Here is a 23,112-nt window from a genome sequence, read left to right as displayed (position 1 = left end):
CCGAGGCGTGGGGCGCACGCGAGTGACTCCGAGGCGTGGGGCGCACGCGAGTGACTCCGAGGCGTGGGGCGCACGCGAGTGACTCCGAGGCGTGGGGCGCACGCGAGTGACTCCGAGGCGTGGGGCGCACGCGAGTGACTCCGAGGCGTGGGGCGCACGCGAGTGACTCCGAGGCGTGGGGCGCACGCGAGTGACTCCGAGGCGTGGGGCGCACGCGAGTGACTCCGAGGCGTGGGGCGCACGCGAGTGACTCCGAGGCGTGGGGCGCACGCGAGTGACTCCGAGGCGTGGGGCGCACGCGAGTGACTCCGAGGCGTGGGGCGCACGCGAGTGACTCCGAGGCGTGGGGCGTACGCGAGTGAGCCAAAGAGGCGTGGGGCGTACGCGAGTGAGCCAAAGAGGCGTGGGGCGCACGCGAGAGAGCCTCAGAGGCGTGGGGCGCACGCGAGAGAGCCTCAGAGGCGTGGGGCGCACGCGAGAGAGCCTCAGAGGCGTGGGGCGCACGCGAGAGAGCCTCAGAGGCGTGGGGCGCACGCGAGAGAGCCTCAGAGGCGTGGGGCGCACGCGAGAGAGCCTCAGAGGCGTGGGGCGCACGCGAGAGAGCCTCAGAGGCGTGGGGCGCACGCGAGAGAGCCTCAGAGGCGTGGGGCGCACGCGAGAGAGCCTCAGAGGCGTGGGGCGCACGCGAGAGAGCCTCAGAGGCGTGGGGCGCACGCGAGAGAGCCTCAGAGGCGTGGGGCGCACGCGAGAGAGCCTCAGAGGCGTGGGGCGCACGCGAGAGAGCCTCAGAGGCGTGGGGCGCACGCGAGAGAGCCTCAGAGGCGTGGGGCGCACGCGAGAGAGCCTCAGAGGCGTGGGGCGCACGCGAGGGAGCCTCAGAGGCGTGGGGCGCACGCGAGGGAGCCAAAGAGGCGTGGGGCGCACGCGAGAGAGCCAAAGAGGCGTGGGGCGCACGCGAGAGAGCCTCAGAGGCTTGGGGCGCACGCGAGAGAGCCAAAGAGGCGTGGGGCGCACGCGAGAGAGCCAAAGAGGCGTGGGGCGCACGCGAGAGAGCCAAAGAGGCGTGGGGCGCACGCGAGAGAGCCAAAGAGGCGTGGGGCGCACGCGAGAGAGCCAAAGAGGCGTGGGGCGCACGCGAGAGAGCCAAAGAGGCGTGGGGCGCACACGAGAGAGCCAAAGAGGCGTGGGGCGCACACGACAGAGCCAAAGAGGCGTGGGGCGCACACGACAGAGCCAAAGAGGCGTGGGGCGCACACGACAGAGCCAAAGAGGCGTGGGGCGCACACGACAGAGCCAAAGAGGCGTGGGGCGCACACGACAGAGCCAAAGAGGCGTGGGGCGCACACGACAGAGCCAAAGAGGCGTGGGGCGCACACGAGAGAGCCAAAGAGGCGTGGGGCGCACACGAGAGAGCCAAAGAGGCGTGGGGCGCACACGAGAGAGCCAAAGAGGCGTGGGGCGCACACGAGAGAGCCAAAGAGGCGTGGGGCGCACACGAGAGAGCCAAAGAGGCGTGGGGCGCACACGAGAGAGCCAAAGAGGCGTGGGGCGCACACGAGAGAGCCAAAGAGGCGTGGGGCGCACACGAGAGAGCCAAAGAGGCGTGGGGCGCACACGAGAGAGCCAAAGAGGCGTGGGGCGCACACGAGAGAGCCAAAGAGGCGTGGGGCGCACACGAGAGAGCCAAAGAGGCGTGGGGCGCACACGAGAGAGCCAAAGAGGCGTGGGGCGCACACGAGAGAGCCAAAGAGGCGTGGGGCGCACACGAGAGAGCCAAAGAGGCGTGGGGCGCACACGAGAGAGCCAAAGAGGCGTGGGGCGCACACGAGAGAGCCAAAGAGGCGTGGGGCGCACACGAGAGAGCCAAAGAGGCGTTGGGCGCACACGAGAGAGCCAAAGAGGCGTGGGGCGCACACGAGAGAGGCGTGGGGCGCACACGAGAGAGCCAAAGAGGCGTGGGGCGCACACGAGAGAGCCAAAGAGGCGTGGGGCGCACACGAGAGAGCCAAAGAGGCGTGGGGCGCACACGAGAGAGCCAAAGAGGCGTGGGGCGCACACGAGAGAGCCAAAGAGGCGTGGGGCGCACACGAGAGAGCCAAAGAGGCGTGGGGCGCACACGAGAGAGCCAAAGAGGCGTGGGGCGCACACGAGAGAGCCAAAGAGGCGTGGGGCGCACACGAGAGAGCCAAAGAGGCGTGGGGCGCACACGAGAGAGCCAAAGAGGCGTGGGGCGCACACGAGAGAGCCAAAGAGGCGTGGGGCGCACACGTGAGAGCCAAAGAGGCGTGGGGCGCACACGAGAGAGCCAAAGAGGCGTGGGGCGCACACGAGAGAGCCAAAGAGGCGTGGGGCGCACACGAGAGAGCCAAAGAGGAGTGGGGCGCACACGAGAGAGCCAAAGAGGCGTGGGGCGCACACGAGAGAGCCAAAGTGGCGTGGGGCGCACACGAGAGAGCCAAAGAGGCGTGGGGCGCACACGAGAGAGCCAAAGAGGCGTGGGGCGCACACGAGAGAGACAAAGAGGCGTGGGGCGCACACGAGAGAGCCAAAGAGGCGTGGGGCGCACATGAGAAAGAGGCGTGGGGAGCACGCGAGAGCTAAAGAGGAATGGGGCGCACACGAACGACCCAAAGAGGTGAGGGGAGCACATGAACGACGCAAATAGGCATAGGGAGCACTTGAGCAACCCAAAGAAGTGTGGGGGGGCACAAAAGAGAGCCAAAGAGGTGTTGGGGACACACAAGAGAGCCAAAGAGGTGTGGGGAGCACACAAGCAAGCCAAAGAGGTGTACCAACTGCGCTTCGTCACTAAAAGGAGAAGACTCTGCTGGTGAGGTCGTATGAAACTTGTGGTTGGGTCACTTAAGGTAAGATAAGTTGGGGACCCCAGATCTATAGGGTGAAGGGGGATCTCTGATATTTTGAAAGAAAAAAAGGTCCCATTTGAAGCAAATACCAGAAATGTCCATATAAAAAGGAGAGAGGAAACAAGCCGCGCCACATCTCAGATATCCCCTGACATATAATAGTCGGATGGAATAAACTCGGCCAATTACCTTTTGTAAATGAATCTTCTGCTGCAGCTCCTGCACTCTCAGCCGGCTGCGGCTCAGCTCATGAAGCTCGCTTAGATGGTGATATACAAGCACAGGAGGAGACCTGATGTACGAAAAGGGGCAGCCTACTGACTCTAGGCACGTCGTATTGATACAAAGCTTTTCTGCCCAATTCCTATACTCTTCAGCCCCTATATAGGGAAGCAAAACATATAAATACATGAATAATTGGGAAACAAGAGTAATGGCAGAAAAAATACTGAGATCTATGCATAACAAAGATCATATATCGGGTTATAGTTACCTAGGTCCATCAAGTTCAATCTCTCTCTACCAATTATATATTCCTTTAAACTTTTGCAATCCATTTAAAATCTCCTACTGTTCTGTGTCTAAGGATCCTATGCAAACCTGTGTTTCCATAGTTACAGACTACAAACAAAGCTTGTGTAGTCTTATCCTGCAGATCTTTCAGCTGCCCCTACTCTACTGTCTGTAGGTTATAGAGGTAAGAAAGCAAAAGACATGTCGGTGCCAGAGGAGATGAGCAATAACCGATCCGAGCAGCTTTGGTTCATGAAATAAGGGCAGAAATGAACATTGCATTACACTTTGAGTCAGTTTCAGGATTTTCATAGTTCATGGCTGTCATTAAAGGTTAATGGTTTTATTAAAATCCTGAGAAATACGGCGGCTGATGAGAGGCTTCTATTCTTTGCCCGTAAAGATTAGCCAGCGATAAAACATGGTTATTACGAGCCAATAGCGACCACTGGTCGCATCATTTCTTCTCTCGCTTTCCTGGAATATTCGGCTGGTATTAAGAATATACTTTATGTTCTGTGCAGCTGTAATTATATCCCGCCAGCTGTAGAGCTGTAATAGCATCATTTACTGGAGGAGATACAGAATTTGGGAAATGGGCGAGGAAAAAAGGTTATTCTCTATCATCAATAAGAATGAATTCGGACATTCACATCCCAGTAATATATTTCACATAATATCTGTCACGGGTGTGTCAGATGTGACAGACAGTCGCTCTGCATCTGGCTGCAGAAGGTCACTGCGTTTGGCATTGCAGATGTCTTCTTGATCCTTCTCACTTTTGGACCCAGCTGCAACCTCCCTCCTGCTCTGATTGACACACCCTGGTCTGGAAGTTTGTAAACTCTCAGTCGGCAGCAAGGAGTCGCCGGTGATATTCACATTTTCCCTTGTGCAGGCTTGGAGCCACAGCAGTCGGCTAGCTTCTTCTCTGGTGCCCTTGGAGGACGTTTGGTGTTATCTCTCTGGTGTCTTCTCAAGCTAAGTTTTCTCCCTTTGTTTGTCTCCCTTGTTGTCTTTAGTTTGTAGTGGGGATTGACCAGTGCTCACCCCGACTCCCTATCTAGGGCCTAGCTCTAGGGACATACAGGGTTTAGGTTTCCTGCTCGGCGATTGGTGTGGAACCAATATAGGGAAGTAGGGTAGGCAGGGTGTCATTAGATCTGCCTAAGGGTCTCCACTCCCCCTTTCCCTAGTATCTGGGCTTCCTTCCCCCTCATCCCTTCATGTTGCACTTAGTCTTTCCCACACTGTGTGTGAGACTATAAGGCAGAAACATTGCAATTTTTCCCGATTTTATAGTGTATGCTCTATGGATCACCGTCAGCAAGGAGGCTCCATCTGCCTGATGTGTATTTTCGTGCCACCATAGACCTACGGGAAGAGATGACCAACCAGACCGGTCACATCCTGGACATTGAGTCCATAGGTGGCTCTCACCGTCTATTCTCCTTCATAGCATCCTACTGTTGGCACAGTAAGTGGTGGTAACGGAAGAAAAAACACTTGGCAGCAGATGAATGCTCCCCAAAAACAGGAAACATAATTCCAAAAGGTGGGTCAAACTGTTGACATCTTGCATCTGGCCAAGATCGACTACTCTACCCACCATCTCTACATCCCTCCTCGGTTTTCATGGACGACGATGTCATGTGCGAGAACAATGATTGTCCGTGATGTTGATACAGGAAAAATATATCTTTGTCCATGATGTAGAATCAAAATTGCAGTCTGATTGTAAAAGTTTTTTTTCAAATGTGCAAAGATCTGTCTACTGGTGGGTTTAGACATCGAGCATGACATACCCCTGAGGATACTCATACTCGGAGGCCAGACTCATAAAAGACCATCTGGCACCTAAAACCACAGCGGTACTGGAAACAGTAAATGATGTATGGAAACTCTGGGATAGGTTTTACATCCGGGCCCAGGAGCCCAAAAGCTCTGCCGCTCATCTTCATATTAATTTTCAATTATTTCTGGAGTAAATTTGTCGCATTGTCCCCTCACACTTAGCCCCCGGGTCACTTGACTCATTGTTTCCCAAACCAAAGCCAGCATAAATCAAAGACTGGATACATGATTGCAGCCAGATATGTTTTTCTCTGAAACGTTCCGCCGTTTTAGAGAAAAGATAGACTTCCCATGCGCCGACGGAGGTGATTAACATGTCTGGAGAGACCTGTAAGTCTCCTCTTGTGGTGAGGGGAGGCCAGGCCTGACTAGCCTGGTACCCGGCCTCCACTCCAAACCATAATTTTGTCTGAAACACTGGAGTGTTACAGGCTGCAATCGTGTAGCCAAGATCAGATTCATGCTGCCCGGAATTTGGACAGCTTGAATAAAGTGAAAGGTTCTCATTAAAAAAAGTGTCAAAAGCATTGGAAAAAAAGGACAAATAATTGTAAATTATTGTGCAGGTCCTGCTTGTGAAAAAATGTGCGGCTTTTTAATGGCCGAAAACTGGCGTAAACGCCAGCCGCATTAGTTTATGCCAACATTTTTGCGCAAACTGCGACAATGTTGTAAGTGCTTAAACGAAATTTAATAATGTTTTACACCATTTATCATACTATGACAAGAGAAGGGAGCGTGGTTAACCCTTTGGTGTGAAATACGAGAAGTCGCACATTTTAGACCGGTCATAGTTGTGTTAAAAAAAAAAGCCATGAAACAAATACATTTTACGTTCCAAAGATTTTTAACATGCAGAAAAAGTTGCAATTTGTGCAAAATTTTACACTTTGGTCTCAGGTTCATATTTAACATTGGAAATTGCATAAAAAGTAAAGCTGGTGTCATTTGTGCACAATTTATCATTAAAGGAGTATTCCCATCTCCAAGATCCTATCCCAATATGTAGTAAATGTAATAGTAATAATATTAGCAAATACCTCCAATTAGAAATGTAGTATAGTTCTTCTGATTCACTATGTCGCTTACCCCATGAGCAGGGCATTGCAGTAGCTCAGGTATCCATGGTTACGACCACTAACTGTCACTATTATATCAGTGGTCGTAACCATGGATACCTAAGCTACTGCAATGCCCTAAATAGGCAAATCGACAGCGAATCAGAAGAACTATACTACATTTCTAATTGGAGGTATTTGCTAATATTATTATTATTACACCTACTACATATTGGAATAGGATTTTGGAGATGCGAATACCCCTTTAAGGTACGACTTTTGATAAATATGGAGTGGCAGAGTTGATAATCAAGATTTTTTAGTGCAAATTAGGCTATTTTTGATTAATGTGGGCACTGTCTGTCCTGTAGGTAAGGCTGTGCCAGGCCTCCTCATTTTAACACTAGAAGGGTCACGGACAGATGCCATGGTACCAGTTTTAATTAACGATAGTCGGTGGTCGTGTTTAATGAGTCTTCCAGAAATAACATGTTGGTTGTGACGATTATTACAGTAGTCACGGAAGATGTTCCACAGAATATTCTGGTGTAATTCCGCGCTCAGTTTTCCGGGCACACTGGGATTTATATGAAGCAGATGGCGACCTCCCGTGATCCAAATGATGGATAGTGACTTCAACGCCTGCGGACGCGGCGCACTACAATGCCTGGTGTGATAATTCTGCCGTCACTTACCCAGCTGGAGGTTCTGCAGCTCCGATTGGTATTTGGACACTTCTTCTTGTAGAGCTTCCAAAAGCAGCAGAGAGCGGCGATCCTGGCAGCGCGCCGGACCTTCAGAGAGCGGAGAAATGTCACTCCTCCACACATGATCCATTACAAATGTCAATATAATTAGTAGACTCTGCTTCCTGATCTGCAGAGAGACGCCCCGAGTCTTCATTCACGAGGCAAGCCTTCATCTGGAATGCCATCACTCTTGATAGTATGCCAAATGGAAGTATGTCATACTGGAAGCATGTACTCTGTGGTTGACCACCTTGTTTGTGCTAATATATATATATATATATATATATATATATATATATATATATATTTATTTATTTATATTCGTAGCCAGAGCTTTATTTTTCTGATACAGAGCTCCAAATTCCCTGTATAGCCTAAGTAAAATGAGACATGTTGGGCTACCTCCAGCCGCCTCTAGAGGGAGCTCAGGAGATTACTGTATGCAGAATAAATGTCAGCATGCAGTAAGTGACTGAGCTCCCTCTAGTGGTGGCTACAGGTAGCTGGAAAATTGAGTGTTCTTTATCGAAATATGGTAAAAAAAAAACAAACAAACCTATAATAATACAAATAAATTACTGTATTACAGAACTTTGTACCTACTTAAAGGGTTATTAGCAAAGTAGCAATTTGCTAATCACCAAGTTCTGATTGTTGGGACTGAAAACAGAGATTGGGGCTCAAGAACTGGGTTTTGCAGAGCCCCACCTGAATGTGGCAGATTTGCGCTCCATTCATTGTCTGTGGGTCTGACGGAAGAGGCCGAGCGCTATATCGGCTTTGTCCAATAGAACTGGAGGGGAGGTAGAGGATGGGCACCTCTGCTATATTCAGGAAGGGGTTGCAGACCTCGGTTTTCAGGGTTCCAGAGTCCCGATCTCGAACACAGAATCGACTAATTAATTACATTAGATCAGTAATCTGGGTATTTTCACACTACGATCAGTTATCTCACTAAGAATAGGCCTCAGTTTTACAAAACGGCCAGGATTAGCTGTTAAATACACATGAAGATGGATGGCTCCTGTTTGCCCATGTTAAATAATGAGCACAGGTTAATTAAGTGAAGCAGAATCCATCGGTAGCCACAATGCACGGAAGGCATTGCACGGCATTATGTATTTATAGCAGGCCCATAATACAAGCCACCGAGGGGGTCTATGTCCTATTAAAATGCCTCTGTTTCTATCCAGAACACTCCCGCTGCCTGTAACATTCTTAGAAATTACATTAAGAGCTCCATTATTCAGCCTACTTAGTGTTTCATGTCAGGAGCGAACAAGTAGAGTTGTAGAATTTTACACTCTGTTCTAATAACCGGCATCTCCAGCAGGGTCACATGAATGACCCCGGCGTTCCTCTCCGAAAAGGGTTAATTTGTGCCCTGCAATCAGACTTCCTGACTGATGGATCCTTGGCAGGAGGCAAGAAGAGGTGGGACGTGAGAGAGAACGGACCCGGTGTGCTGCACAGAATAAAGAGGACCGGCGTTTATGCTTTTCCTGATATGAACCCATAAAGAGTAAGGGTTGTAAAATAACAAATATATTATAGATATATACACATACATATACAAACACACGTATATTACATTGAAACAAAGACTGGAAGCAGTACTCCAAAAATAGTTAAAATTATAGGACTTTAATGGTCCATGTGGTGACGTTCGGTTCATAGTAGGAACTGAAATGTCGCTGCACAGGACATTGAAGTCCTATAATTTGCACTATTTTCGGAGTACTGCTTCCACTTTTTGCTTCTATTAGTCAAGTTTGGCTTATGCCTGGGAAGATTTTGCATTTGCTCCTTTCTATACATATAACTGGTGCTGCTTATTTTTTTTCTCTCTCCGTCTTTTTATATATAACTTTATATAAATATATAGACACACACACATATATATATATATATATATACAGTGCCTACAAGTAGTATTCAACCCCCTGCAGATTTAGCTGGTTTGATAAGATGCAAATAAGTTCGAGCCTTCAAACTGCAAACGAGAGTAGGTTTTATGAACAGAAGCATAAATCTTACAAACCAAAAAGTTATGTTGCTCAGTTGAATTTTATTAAATTTTAAACATAAAAGTGTGGGTCAATTATTATACAACCCCTATGTTTAATATTTTGTGGAATAACCCTTGTTTGCAATTACAGCTAATAATCGTCTTTTATAAGACCTGATCAGGCCGGCACAGGTCTGTGGAGTTATCTTGGCCCACTCCTCCATGCAGATCTTCTCCAAGTTATCTAGGTTCTTTGGGTGTCTCATGTGGACTTTATTCTTGAGCTCCTTCCACAAGTTTTCAATTGGGTTAAGGTCAGGAGACTGACTAGGCCACTCCAACACCTTGACTTTTTCCCTATTGAACCAGGCCTTGGTTTTCTTGGCTGTGTGCTTTGGGTCGTTGTCTTGTTGGAAGATGAAATTACGACCCATCTTAAGATCCTTGATGGAGGAGCGGAGGTTCTTGGCCAAAATCTCCAGGTAGGCCGTGCTATCCATCTTCCCATGGATGCGGACCAGATGGCCAGGCCCCTTGGCTGAGAAACAGCCCCACAGCATGATGCTGCCACCACCATGCTTGACTGTAGGGATGGTATTCTTGGGGTCGCATGCAGTGCCATCCAGTCTCCAAACGTCACGTGTGTGGTTGGCACCAAAGATCTCGATCTTGGTCTCATCAGACCATAGAACCTTGAACCAGTCTGTCTCAGAGTCCTCCAAGTGATCATGAGCAAACTGTAGACGAGCCTTGACATGACGCGTTGAAAGTAAAGGTACCTTACGGGCTCGTCTGGAACGGAGACCATTGCGGTGGAGTACGTTACTTATGGTATTGACTGAAACCAATGTCCCCACTGCCATGAGATCTTCCCAGAGCTCCTTCCTTGTTGTCCTTGGGTTAGCCTTGACTCTTCGGACAAGCCTGGCCTCGGCACGGGAGGACACTTTCAAAGGCTGTCCAGGCCATGGAAGGCTAACAGTAGTTCCATAAGCTTTCCACTTACGGATGATGCTCCCAACAGTGGAGACAGGTAGGCTCAACTCCTTGGAAAGGGTTTTGTACCCCTTGCCAGCCTTGTGACCCTCCACGATCTTGTCTCTGATGGCCTTGGAATGCTCCTTTGTCTTTCCCATGTTGACCATGTCTGAGTGCTGTTCACAAGTTTGGGGAGGGTCTTAAATAGTCAGAAAAGACTGGCAAAAGAGATCTTTAATCCACACATGTGAAGCTCATTATTCTTGGTGCCTGAACTACTTCTTAATACTTTAGGGGGACCAAACAGAATTCTTGTGGTTTGAGGGGTTGAATAATAAATGACACTCTGAATTAACTTAACGGTTTTTTAAAAAAAAAAAAAAAAAAAAAATTTGCTGCAGTGCATTTCCCACTTCCAGGCTGATCTACAGTACAAATGTCACAATGCCAAGTTAATTCCGCATGTGTCAACCAGCTAAATCTGCAGGGGGTTGAATACTACTTGTAGGCACTGTGTATATATATATATATATATATATATATATATATATATATATATATATACACACACACACACACACACACATACACACACAGTACAGACCAAAAGTTTGGACACACCTTCTCATTTAAAGATTTTTCTGTATTTTCATGACTATGAAAATTGTACATTCACACTGAAGGCATCAAAACTCTGAATTAACACATGTGGAATTATATACTTAACAAAAAAGTGTGAAACAACTGAAAATATGTCTTATATTCTAGGTTCTTCAAAGCAGCCACCTTTGGCTTTGATGACTGCTTTGCACACTCTTGGCATTCTCTTGATGAGCTTCAAGAGGTAGTCACCGGAAATGGTCTTCCAACAATCTTGAAGGAGTTCCCAGAGACGCTTAGCACTTGTTGGCCCTTTTGCCTTCACTCTGCGGTTCAGCTCACCCCAAACCATCTCGATTGGGTTCAGGTCTGGTGACTGTGGAGGCCAGGTCATCTGCCGTAGCACCCCATCACTCTCCTTCTTGGTCAAATAGCCCTTACACAGCCTGGAGGTGTGTTTGGGGTCATTGTCCTGTTGAAAAATAAATGATGGTCCAACTAAACGCAAACCGGATGGAATAGCATGCCGCTGCAAGATGCTATGGTAGCCATGCTGGTTCAGTATGCCTTCAATTTTGAATAAATCCCCAACAGTGTCACCAGCAAAGCACCCCCACACCATCACACCTCCTCCTCCATGCTTCACGGTGGTAACCAGGCATGTAGAGTCCATCCGTTCACCTTTTCTGCGTCGCACAAAGAGACGGTGGTTGGAACCAAAGATCTCAAATTTGGACTCCTCAGACCAAAGCACAGATTTCCACTGGTCTAATGTCCGTTCCTTGTGTTCTTTAGCCCAAACAAGTCTCTTCTGCTTGTTGCCTGTCCTTAGCAGTGGTTTCCTAGCTGCTATTTTACCATGAAGGCCTGCTGCACAAAGTCTCCTCTTAACAGTTGTTGAAGAGATGTGTCTGCTGCTAGAACTCTGTGTGGCATTGACCTGGTCTCTAATCTGAGCTGCTGTTAACCTGCGATTTCTGGGGCTGGAGACTCGGATAAACTTATCCTCAGAAGCAGAGGTGACTCTTGGTCTTCCTTTCCTGGGGCGGTCCTCATGTGAGCCAGTTTCTTTGTAGAGCTTGATGGTTTTTGCAACTGCACTTGGGGACACTTTCAAAGTTTTCCCAATTTTTCGCACTGACTGACCTTCATTTCTTAAAGTAATGATGGCCACTCGTTTTTCTTTACTTAGCTGCTTTTTTCTTGCCATAATACAAATTCTAACAGTCTATTCAGTAGTACTATCAGAGGTGTATCCACCAGACTTCTGCACAACACAACTGATGGTCCCAACCCCATTTATAAGGCAAGAAATCCCACTTATTAAACCTGACAGGGCACACCTGTGAAGTGAAAACCATTTCCGGCGACTACCTCTTGAAGCTCATCAAGAGAATGCCAAGAGTGTGCAAAGCAGTCATCAAAGCAAAAGGTGGCTACTTTGAAGAACCTAGAATATAAGACATATTTTCAGTTGTTTCACACTTTTTTGTTAAGTATATAATTCCACGTGTTAATTCATAGTTTTGATGCCTTCAGTGTGAATGTACAATTTTCATAGTTATGAAAATACAGAAAAATCTTTAAATGGGGTGTGCCCAAACTTTTGGTCTGTACTGTATATATATATATATATACACACACACAATCAGAGCATACGTGTCCATATATGCAGTGGGTACGGAAAGTTTTCAGACCCCTTTAAATTTTTCACTCTTTATTTCATTGCAGCCATTTCGTAAATTCTAAAAAGTTAATTTTTTCCTCATTAAAGTACACTCTGCACCCCATCTTGACTGGAAAAAACGGAAATGTAGAAATTTTTGCAAGTTTATTAAAAAAGAAAAACTGAAATATCACATGGTCATAAGTATTCAGACCCTTTGCTCAGTATTGAGTAGACGCACTCTTTTGAGCTAGTACAGCCATGCGTCTTCTTGGGAATGATGCAACAAGTTTTTCACACCTAGATTTGGGGATCCTCTGCCATTCTTCCTTGCAGATCCTCTCCAGTTCCATCAGGTTGGATGGTGAACGTTGGTGGACAGCCATTTTCAGGTCTCTCCAGAGATGCTCAATTGGGTTTAGGTCAGGGCTCTGGTTGGGCCAGTCAAGAATGGTCACGGGGATGTTCTGAAGCCACTCCTTTGTTATTTTAGCTGTGTGTTTAGGGTCCTTGTCTTGTTGGAGGGTGAACCTTTGGCCAAGTCTGAGGTCCAGAGCACTCTGGAAGAGGTTTTCATCCAGGATATCTCTGTACTTGGCCGCATTCATGTTTCCTTCAATTGCAACCAGTTATCCTATCTCTGCAGCTGAAAAACACCCCCATAGCATGATGCTGCCACCACCATGTTTCACTGTTGGGATTGTATTGGGCAGGTGATGAGCAGTGCATGGTTTTCTCCACACATACCGCTTACAATTATCACCAAAAAGTTCTATGTTCGTCTCATCAGACCAGAGAATCTTATTTCTCATAGTCTGGGAGTCCTTCATATGTTTTTCAGAAAACTCTATGCGGTCTTTCATATGTCTTGCACTGAGGAGAGGCTTCCATTGGGCAACTCTGCCATAAGTCCGACTGGTGGAGGGCTGCAGTGATAGTTGACTTTGTGGAACTTTTTCCCATCTCCCTACTGCATCTCTGGAGCTCAGCCACAGTGATCTTGGGGTTCTTCTTTACCTCTCTCACCAAGGCTCTTCTCCCACGATTGCTCAGTTTGGCTGGACGGCCAGGTCTAGGAAGACTTCTGGTGGTCCCAAACTTCTTCCATTTAAGGATTATGGAGGCCACTGTGCTCTTAGGAACCTTGTAGTAATGCAGAAATTCTTTTATAACCTTGGGCCAGATCTGTGCCTTGCCACAATTCTGTCTCTGAGCTCCCTGGGCAGTTCCTTTGAGCTCATGATTCTCATTTGGCCTGACATGCACTGTGAGCTGTGAGGTCTTATATAGACAGGTGTGTGCCTTTCCAAATCAAGTCCTATCAGTTTAATTAAACACAGCTGGACTCCAATGAAGGAGTAGAACCATCTCAAGGAGGATCACAAGGAAATGGACAGCATGTGACTTAAATATGAGTGTCTGAGCAAAGGGTCTGAATACTTATGACCATGTGATATTTCAGGTTGTTTTTTTTTATACATTTGCAAAAATTCTACATTTCTGTTTTTTCAGTAAAGATGGGGTGCAGAGTGTACTTTAATGAGAAAATAAAATGAACTTTTTAGAATTTACCAAATGGCTGCAATGAAACAAAGAGTGAAAAATTTAAACGAGGTCTGAATACTTTCCGTAGCCACTGTATACTGATGTTAGGGAAGTAAATGGAAAAAATGACAGCAGAGATCTTATTTCTATACTTTCCGTACCCACACACATATACACACACACACACTCACATAGTATATATATATATATATACACACATTTTACATGTATAAAAAAACATTGTGTGTGTATGTATATAATGGACTTTTCAAGCCTTCTTGTAAGGAGATGTTTAACATAGACACTTGCTTAAAGATTAAGGTGGAGGATGCGACTGTCCGCAGACCTGAATGCTCATTATAGTGTAATTAACCAGGACAGGCGTTCAATGGTTATAGATCTTCCGCTGCATCTGATTAGAGGTCGTGTAGCGGAGATCATGGGGATCGCGGATCAGAAACCCTCCTCACCTGATCCTTGCCAGTTACTGGCAGTCTCTGCGTTCTGCTGCCAGATCCTGACCTCTCTCTCCCAGCGCGCCGTCTCTTCCTCGATCTCGGAAAGGCTTCGCTTGGGAGCATCGGGAGCAAACTGATTGGTAATTAAGGAGCACAACATGAAAGTTTAATATTGTAGAACGGCAGAGCGGTAATACGTGCGGGGGTTTCAGAAGTGATTAAGTAGATGAAAAAAGGGAAAAATATCATTAGAAAGGAAGATGTCACAATTCAATAGTTAATGAAAAAAGAAATCATTACATGTAATCAGATAGGATTATGGATTGACTTTTTTTTTTTGGTACACCGATGTAGGATTAGCGATTTTCATCAAGTAATGGTAAAAGGAGCCATTGAGAAGACATGAAGCTTCTGCATGGTCAATCAGACCAATTACAGGTTATTCAAATGGCGGTTTATTGCTGGGATTACCACAATCACAGCAAAATTGTAGCAAACTGCAGTATTTTAATTTGGCAAAAAAATGCTATTTGACCTTACTGTGTGAATTCAGCCTTATAGTGACGTTTCTTGTGGGTTAAAAGGGAGGTGAACTCCACTGATGACATCACGTCTGCACACACTGGCCAGGATGCGCGTGCCAGCATCAGGTATTGTGCACTTGTCCTATTGATTAGGCATGGATGCATCATTGGCAGGTCTCGTCCATGAGCCCCATTCTAGAGGGTGCAGGGATGACAAGTTGTTGACATATAAAATGCAGATGGTATGTGCAGTACCACTTGTGACCACGCATTTAGCTAGCTGTTACTATAGGAGGCAATACAACAGCGCCCCTCTGCATTCTAAATTATCATCATTCAAAGGATATGGACACCTTGGGGGTCAATTTTATTTAAATGCATGCATCTATGGCTAAAAATAGATTTTGCAATTGGGTTTCATTTAAACGTTTGCGCCATCTGCCTTTTATAGCCTCTCTATTGCTGGATGCAGAACGAGTTAACTTAGAATCCATCAGTAAGCTTGTTCTTATGAGAAAGTTTTTAACTCTTCTCTTCCTTCTTCTGAGCTCTTCCCAGTCGATTTATAGCCACGAGAGTTGAGCTGCACTTTGTCGTAATAAAACGTGCTGAAAGGAGCTCAGAAGGAAGAATTATGAGAGCTATAAACTCACTCTCTTCTCAGAATGAGCTCATTGACAGATTCTCAGTTAACTTAGTAGACTCAGTTACTTTCAGTTAACTCACAGCTTGCAATAAAGGCAAAAAGGTGCAAAATATTTAATGGTACCCAACTACAAAAGGAAGATTTTGGGTACTCATCATAAAATCTCATTCTCGGAGCCTGCATTGGGGGACACAGGAAGCCATGGGTGTACGCTGGGTCCACTAGGCAAAAAAAGTTATCTCCTCCTCAGCAGGTTACACCTACCCACTGGCCCGAAGCTAATTAGTTTTAGATTAGTGTCAGTAGGAGGCAGACAGGGGTCTGGACCCAGCCCTGTTTCTGCCTTAGGTTTTGTTGATTTAATTACCGATTTCCCTTCTTGCAGATATGACTTGTGAGGGCGACAGAGTGGAGTTGTGTTACTACTGTACTGTATCGTCTCTATTCTAGGAGGCAGGACCCTAACCCCCTAACACAGCAAGAGTGTTTGGTGCTCCCCCCGGACGGTCCTGCCTGCTATGAAAGTGCCCTCTTCCCCCTGAGTGGGCCGCAGCTCTCTCTCAATCAGTCTCTGATCTAACCAATGTATCACAGACTTTGGTCTCTATCATAGAACGATTGCCCAATCCTGACTCCGCCACGGGAGTACCATCCACTTCCCTGGGCGTTTCGACCCCTCCGATTTCCCAAACCCAACAAAGTAGATCACCCAAGAGTTCCAAAAAGCGTGCCCCTACAAGCTCATTGTCTAGTTCTCAGTCCCTCTTCAACATCCTCCAGCATTCAATCTCGCTCTCCTTCCTCTGACAGTCCAGGAGTCAGCCTCCCGTTATGTTAGCCTCCCATTATGTCAGCCTCCCGTTCCGAGTTAGATCCTGATCTGGACTCCGAAGAAATCTCAAAACTACAGGACATGGTGGATAGTCTGATTCTAACTGTTAATCAGACCCTTAGCGTAAGGGGCGTGGAGCCCTCACCCTCTGGGCAGACCGTATCCTTCAGAAAGACGAAGCATCTTCCCTGGGTTTTCGCCAACCTCGAAGAATTCAACGGATTTGTTACCAGGGAATGGGAGCATCCAGAAAAGAGTTTTCAGAGAAGAAAACGCATGGAGGTCTTGTATCCATTTGTGGCCGACCTGCTACAGAAATGAGCAGAGTCTTCCGGCTCTCCACTAACCCCATCCTCCCACTTAATGATGGAGCCTCGCTAAAGAAGCCCTCCGACAGGCACATTGAGGCCCTCACCAAATCGGCCTTTGAGGCCGCCGGTTCAACCCTCTGCCCATCCTCTGCCACAACGTGGGCATCCATGTCTGTTTCGGCCTGGCCGAAGCTCCTCCGCAAAGGTATTCAGTCGGGCGCTCCCTAATCCAAACTGGTGGACTTGTCGGATCAAATCTGTCACGCAGAGAAGTATTTCCTGTCAACTTCCCTTGCCGCGGCCGCCAACATCATCACCATCTGCAGCAGCATACACCCATGGTCTCCTGTGTCCCACAATAAAGAGATAGAGAAAATGATTTTCAGCCTGAAATGCATGCACTCAGCTGAACAGAGTATACGTTCACTTGTTATAATACTGGGAAAGAAGAAAATAAAAATGGAAACCTTTCCAAATTGTACGGTCTATTAACAGGTATTAATTTGGGATGAACTGTGCGGTAATCATATCAATCTGTAAATAGAAATATAGATATTAGTCAGCAAATTCCAGATTTCCATGCACTGTCATACGGAGTGAGAACGGCATTTAACCTGTGCCGAGGGAAGAGGCGTGCAAACATTAGCATAAATGCATATAATGGGATACACAGATAGATATGTATTCCTGCACGGAGGTCACAGGCGGCCGATCTGGCAGCTGGGAGTGCAGGACGAGGCACGTGATATCCCTCTAGGAGCAGAACCAAACGGTACAATGGCCTATTCTCTAAGGACCACTGGACGGGGCTTTTACGTCACCCGACAGGAACAGGATACAGTTGTTTGCAGCTTCTGTATAAATGAGGGTCTGGAGGCAGGAAGGTGGTCTTGAATGGCAGAGAACTTCTCCCATAATCTATAAAACACAGGAAAACAGTATGGTTATCTCAGTATGGAATTGCCAAACCCAATTTCCTCTCCGCCTCTTATTACACTGAATGTATAAGAGTTTATTGCATTTCTTGTAAGGGAATGTGAAATGTGCGCTGCGTACGTGGAATAGGTCAGATGTGAAAAATATCAAGAGACTGAACCGAAACCGCTGCGATGACAGATAACTAAAATAAATCCAATCCATCCTGACTCAGCAAAAGAAACATGTCAGAAGTTAAGTTGTTCAGGCTCATCATAAAAGTCTGCAGTCACTCTATGTGCGAACACGACACACTGTGAAGATTCTCCAATGCCGGCTGCGAGGTGTTATCAGCCATTGTACAGGAGGAGGAGGAGGTGAGCTGTGATATCACCTATTGTGAATGGTGGATCCTGTGCTATCTACTGTATATAGAGGTGTTATCAATCATTGTACAGGGCGAGGAGGAGGAGGTGAGCTGTGACATCACATTGTGAATCCTGTGTTATCTACTGAATATAGAGGTGTTATTAGTCATTGTACAGAAGGGGGAGGAGGTGAGATCACATATTGTGAATGTTGGACAACTGACATTTTTCCTTTGTGCATGTGATAAAATGTCCCTCACTTCAATGGAGCATCCTCAAAAACTGGAAATGTAATGGAAAATAAGCAAAAATCATTACATAAAAAGATCAATGCCTTTTCTACCAGTCACTTTTCTACAGTCCACCTTCATGCACAGTATACAGACTTATCTCACCTGCTACGTCTTATGTACACCCGCTGATATTCTGCTGGCAGTCTTAGACTTGCTCTATTGGGAGGCAAAAAGAGATTTCTTAGGCCAACAGTTACTAAGCTGCCACGCAAGACACCTCCACCGAAAAGCTGGGTTCAGACATGGGCAGTGACCACAAAAAAAAAAGCTAAAGGTTAATGGAAAAGACTTTGCCCAGGGAGACAATATAACAAATGAGATCAATCTCACCCCTTTTCTTTCAATGTAGAAGGTTTTTGTGGTTGCAAAGTCTCCGGGCATGAAAGTGTGGTTGGCGGAGAGACAGGTTTTGTTAGTGCACTGCACGGGTGGGTAGTGCTGGTCTTCATCTCCAGTTGCTTGCCTTCACCACCATTGCTTCTTTTAGGAAACAGTGGCTCTGACGGTCTTCGTTGTGCCGATTTGTTGCTTGATGCCCTTTGCCCGGGTCTAGGGACCCTTCTCCTATCAGGGACAGTTTTGTATGGAGGGTCCAGCTGATAAGTCGCAGACTTGGATGCTTTCTGTGTAACTTTATTGAAAGCTTTAATGGGCTTTTCTTTGGTCACTGGGCAAGAAGATGGCGCTGGGGCTTTATTACTGGAGGAGTCTGTCTTGCTGATTCCTCTAACTTTTAAGGCCTTCTCTAGAGCTTTGTTTAGCAGTTCCACCTCCTGTAGATCCTCCCGTGACGGTTTGATCTCTACCAAAAAGGAAAAAAATAAAAGTCTATGGCAAGAATCATACGTGCTGCATCGATGCCACCGGGGTGGTCACAGTATTAGTGAAACTGGCACTAGGTCAGAACCACATATTACAAGTTTTGAGACCAGGTGACAAACCATATTGCACAGAGGGTACTCACCTACATGCACGAGCCATCACAAATCTGAGGCTTTATCCTCTACTGGTAATGACCAATGTAAAAAACGTGCAACCCACCCAAAGTCGGCAGTCACCCCTGGTACTTCTGCAAGAAGATGGCTTACACACTAGAACATAAGATGTCCCAAAAGCTCGTGAACTTTACTTGGGTTGTCCAATAAAGTTGATCTCAAGTGACTGTTGTTGGATATCTCGGGGCTAGGGGCAGCTTCCCTATCCCTAAAGCTAGGGGCGCCCTAGCTATCCCTGCTCCACAAATTACTTCTAATGGTGAAGACACCTGGGCCACGTACCTTGTTGAGCTCCTAAATGAGTCTTTATCTGTCCCCTCCCCCACCCGGGGAAGTGGGGAGTAGTTGTATATAAGAATACACAAACTAGACTATCAAGGGAAGATGTACAGGGATAAATGAGAATACCAATCATACAAATATGCACAAACAACAGAGTGGAACACCGGGAAGTAAAAGGAAGGGAAAACCAAACAGGAGAGGATGAGGATATGCACAGGACAAATTACCAAGCAACAGTCTTTAGAATAACACTCCAAATGCCTCTTCAAACAACCAACACCTCCAACTCCAAAAACAAGCAGTATAAAACTAACACTGGCAATCCTGATTGCCAGAGAGTATATATAGCAGAGGGGAGTGGCCAACACTGAACAGCTGAGAGCATCAAAGCAGGAAAGCTCCAGAGACTCTCAACTGAACAGATTTAACCCCTGCACTGCTAACAGAAACCTGCACTGTTTATTATGATGGTGAAGTGGTTCTAATCAGTGCAGGAGTATGTGGAATCAGGCACTGCGGTTATCTGGCCACTCTCTGTAGCGGTAAACCCATAACAGATGATTAATGGGGGTCCGGCTGCTGAGACCCCAAGGTTCCTGAAATAGGGAACCAGAGCACTAGTTAGAATGTACGACCACCACTCCTATAGAAAGAGAATGGAACAGTGGTCGCACATGCTCACTACGCCTCCAGTCATATAGTGAGCTTTGGGACCCTGACTCTTGTGATCCCAGTGCTTGGTTTATGGTAGAACGCTTTTAGAAAATTACAACGTAGGAAACTTTGTCTCTATTTTCAATTCTGTCGGGTTCCTGGGGTAAAGTTTCGACATTGTACATTATATATATTTTATCCACGTTGCTTTTAGAACAGGTAATTTAAGGGTAAGCGTAAAAACCTGCATCAATCAATCCGTCCTCCCCCACACACTTCTTCCAGCAGTGGAGTAATGAACATTGTAGATTGCAGCCCTAGCTTTTACAACACAGTAATGCTAATAAAAACTCACACCAGTCCTGGATGCATAGATCCATTGCTACCAACTCCCACCAAGTGATATAACATTAGTCATGTGGCACATGCCAAGGCCTCTGTCATTTATAACTATGGCAAATCGAGGGAAACGTAACTCTTAAAGTGGTCCCAGGTCCCTCATCCGCAATGCCTTTTTCATCAAAGCTTAAAGGGATATCTGTGAAAAGCTAAGGGACAGGTGATCGCATTTATATCAGAAGAGTCCCGAGTGCTAGGACCCACACGGATCGGCACTTTTATACCCGTTACGGTGCAGCAGTCGTGCTCATGGTCAGCGGCCGCTCTCTTCATTCTCTATGGGATTCCGCTTTTTCCAGCGGCTCCATAGAGAATGAATGGAGTGTGGGTCGAGGATGGGCATTAATGATTCATTCTAATTGGGATAAAAGAAAAGTGCCCTATCCTGCTGAGCAGACAGACCCCGACTGATCTATACGTCTTCACCTATTCCATGGATAGGTGATAAAATGGTTGTCTGGTGAAAAGAAGTTGCCACAAAGCTGTCCTTCCTATTTATCTAATAGGAAACTGTTATAATAGTCTGCAATGTTACAGATGCTGTGGAGCTCTAGCCCGATCCTGGTCTGTAAGTGTGCTAGCTCATATTGACCTTATCCCACCACACTGAAGAAAAAAATAAGCGGCTTGCTTGACTCAGTGCCAAGGCTGCTGTGATCCCAGGACTTTCTTAGTTGGCATGCTTTCCCTACAGACAAACAGAACACTTTGTAATTCCCTGCCTGGAAAAGATATCATGTTACAGTATTTTAGCTATTTTTCTATTAGGAGAAAGTAAAGAAACTGCTTTTTTGGATCAGTGCCGATGCTGCTGTGATCACAGGACTTTGTCTTGCAAACTCTTCCTACAGAAGAACATCTAATTCCTTGCCTCAAAAAGAGATCTTATTTTAGCTATTTCTCTATTAGCAAAGAGAAAGCAAATAAACTGCTTCTTTGGATCATTACCAATGCTGCTGTGATCACAGGACTTTATTACAAACTCTTACTACAGAAGAACATGTAATTCATCATCTCAAAAAGATATTTTATTTTAGCTATTTTTCTATTAGCAAGGAGAAAGTAAAAAAAAACTGCTTATTTGAATCATTTGCAGAGGCTGCTGTGATCACAGGACAATTACTGCACAAATATAACAGCAATGTAGTTTCCTGTCTGGATAAGGCAATAATGTTATTTTAGCCTTTTCATTATCAGAAAGGAGAAAGTAAAAGAGGCTGCTTGTTGGAATCAGCGCAGAGGCTGCTGTGATCACAGGACTTTATTAACAAGGAAGCAGCACCTTCTACAGAAAGAAAGAAAAGCTTGTAAGATCTTCTTTGCTGGTACAGAAATGGATAAAAGAAAGTAAGAATAAGTAATTAAAGTCTCATCCTATTCTGCGCCATATTAGAATGAAATACGTGTGTATTCTACAAACTGGTTAAACTAATACACAGCATAGGGGGTACGCTTTAAGAAAGTGAGCTCACGGCTGTCAAAGACATGCTGCTGGTGAATGCCTGCTTAGTCTGCATTGTGCCCGCCTTTATCTGTACTGAGGCATTATAGCACCAGGCAGATGTGCATGAGAGAATTGTACACCACTTGGAAAAAAAAAAAGCTAATTAGAGACTTCAGAGGGCAACCCTGGCTGCTATTATACAAACAGAGGGAAAACAATACTAGCCGGAATAAACTGAATTAAAAAATGAATTACGCTCCGGCATAAAATTAGGGCATTCATTATGATTAACGCATCTCATTCTCCAGATAAAGGGCTCTATATATAGAAAGCAGAATATCACTACTCCTGCTCGCTAAACCGGGAGAAGAAAACTCATCGCCGAGCAGGGAATTAGCATACATTAGCTTGTTCTAATCTAAATATGTATTATGGCGCCTGTCTGTGAGATGGATCCTATGGTGAGGGCTTCCTGTCTTTTCAGGCTAATATTGTAAATTTCTGCTGAAACTAAATGGATTTCAATAGCCTCTCAGGAAGGGGACGGCTGCCCCGCTGCTTTTCTTATAGTCAAACATCAGTCTCGGTATTACAGCAATAGACCCTGGAGATGTTTAACGCTAATTTTTCCAAAGTCATAAGAACGCAGTCCTCAGAGAAGGCGTCAGGAGGCGGGGGGCGCTGCCGGGTACTTGCTAGGTCTCCAATTAACAGGACAGGTGACCTACCGTCATCACCAAGTCAGGGACTCCTGATGCGAGAGGAACTGGATAACCCCTTTAAGCACTTTTCCGTGATACTGACACATTGGCGACAGAGTTTATCAGAGAGACATGGACATGAATTTGACTTTCGGGGGCATTTTAACCCCTTACCGACACATGACATAGAGTTTTGCAGTGTCAGCTTTTTATATATGCAGTATATACACTACCGTTCAAAAGTTTGGGGTCACCCAGACAATTTTGTGTTTTCCATGAAAACTCATACTTTTATTTATCAAATGAGTTGCAAAATGATTAGAAAATATAGTCCAGACATTGACAAGGTTAGAAATAATGATTTTTATTAGAAAGAATAATTTTCTCCTTCACACTTTGCTTTCGTCACAGAATGCTCCTTTGCAGCAATTCCAGCATTGCAGACCTTTGGC

At 46.1% G+C, this 23,112-nt stretch overlaps 1 protein-coding gene across 1 annotated transcript in view; it reads right to left on the bottom strand.

The window, feature by feature from the left end:
* The window catches only part of TEDC2 (tubulin epsilon and delta complex 2), a 34,864-nt gene that overhangs the window by 1,168 nt on the left and 10,584 nt on the right, over positions 1-23,112 (bottom strand). Inside the window, exons 5-10 of the mRNA XM_073648225.1 lie at positions 18,516-18,987; positions 18,288-18,341; positions 17,449-17,527; positions 14,309-14,429; positions 6,988-7,086; positions 3,057-3,247 (exon numbers count right to left, since the gene is read on the bottom strand). Coding sequence (XP_073504326.1) covers positions 3,057-3,247; positions 6,988-7,086; positions 14,309-14,429; positions 17,449-17,527; positions 18,288-18,341; positions 18,516-18,987 — 1,016 coding nt within the window. The remainder of the gene's footprint in view (positions 1-3,056; positions 3,248-6,987; positions 7,087-14,308; positions 14,430-17,448; positions 17,528-18,287; positions 18,342-18,515; positions 18,988-23,112) is intronic.

Source organism: Phyllobates terribilis, unplaced genomic scaffold (assembly GCF_046119375.1).
Source record: "Phyllobates terribilis strain yellow unplaced genomic scaffold, ASM4611937v1 Scaffold_9__5_contigs__length_417890890, whole genome shotgun sequence".
In the NCBI taxonomy this organism is placed as follows: Eukaryota; Metazoa; Chordata; class Amphibia; order Anura; family Dendrobatidae; genus Phyllobates; species Phyllobates terribilis.
The sequence above is the reverse complement of the archived record's forward strand: the minus strand, read 5'-3'. Positions and strand labels throughout refer to the sequence as shown.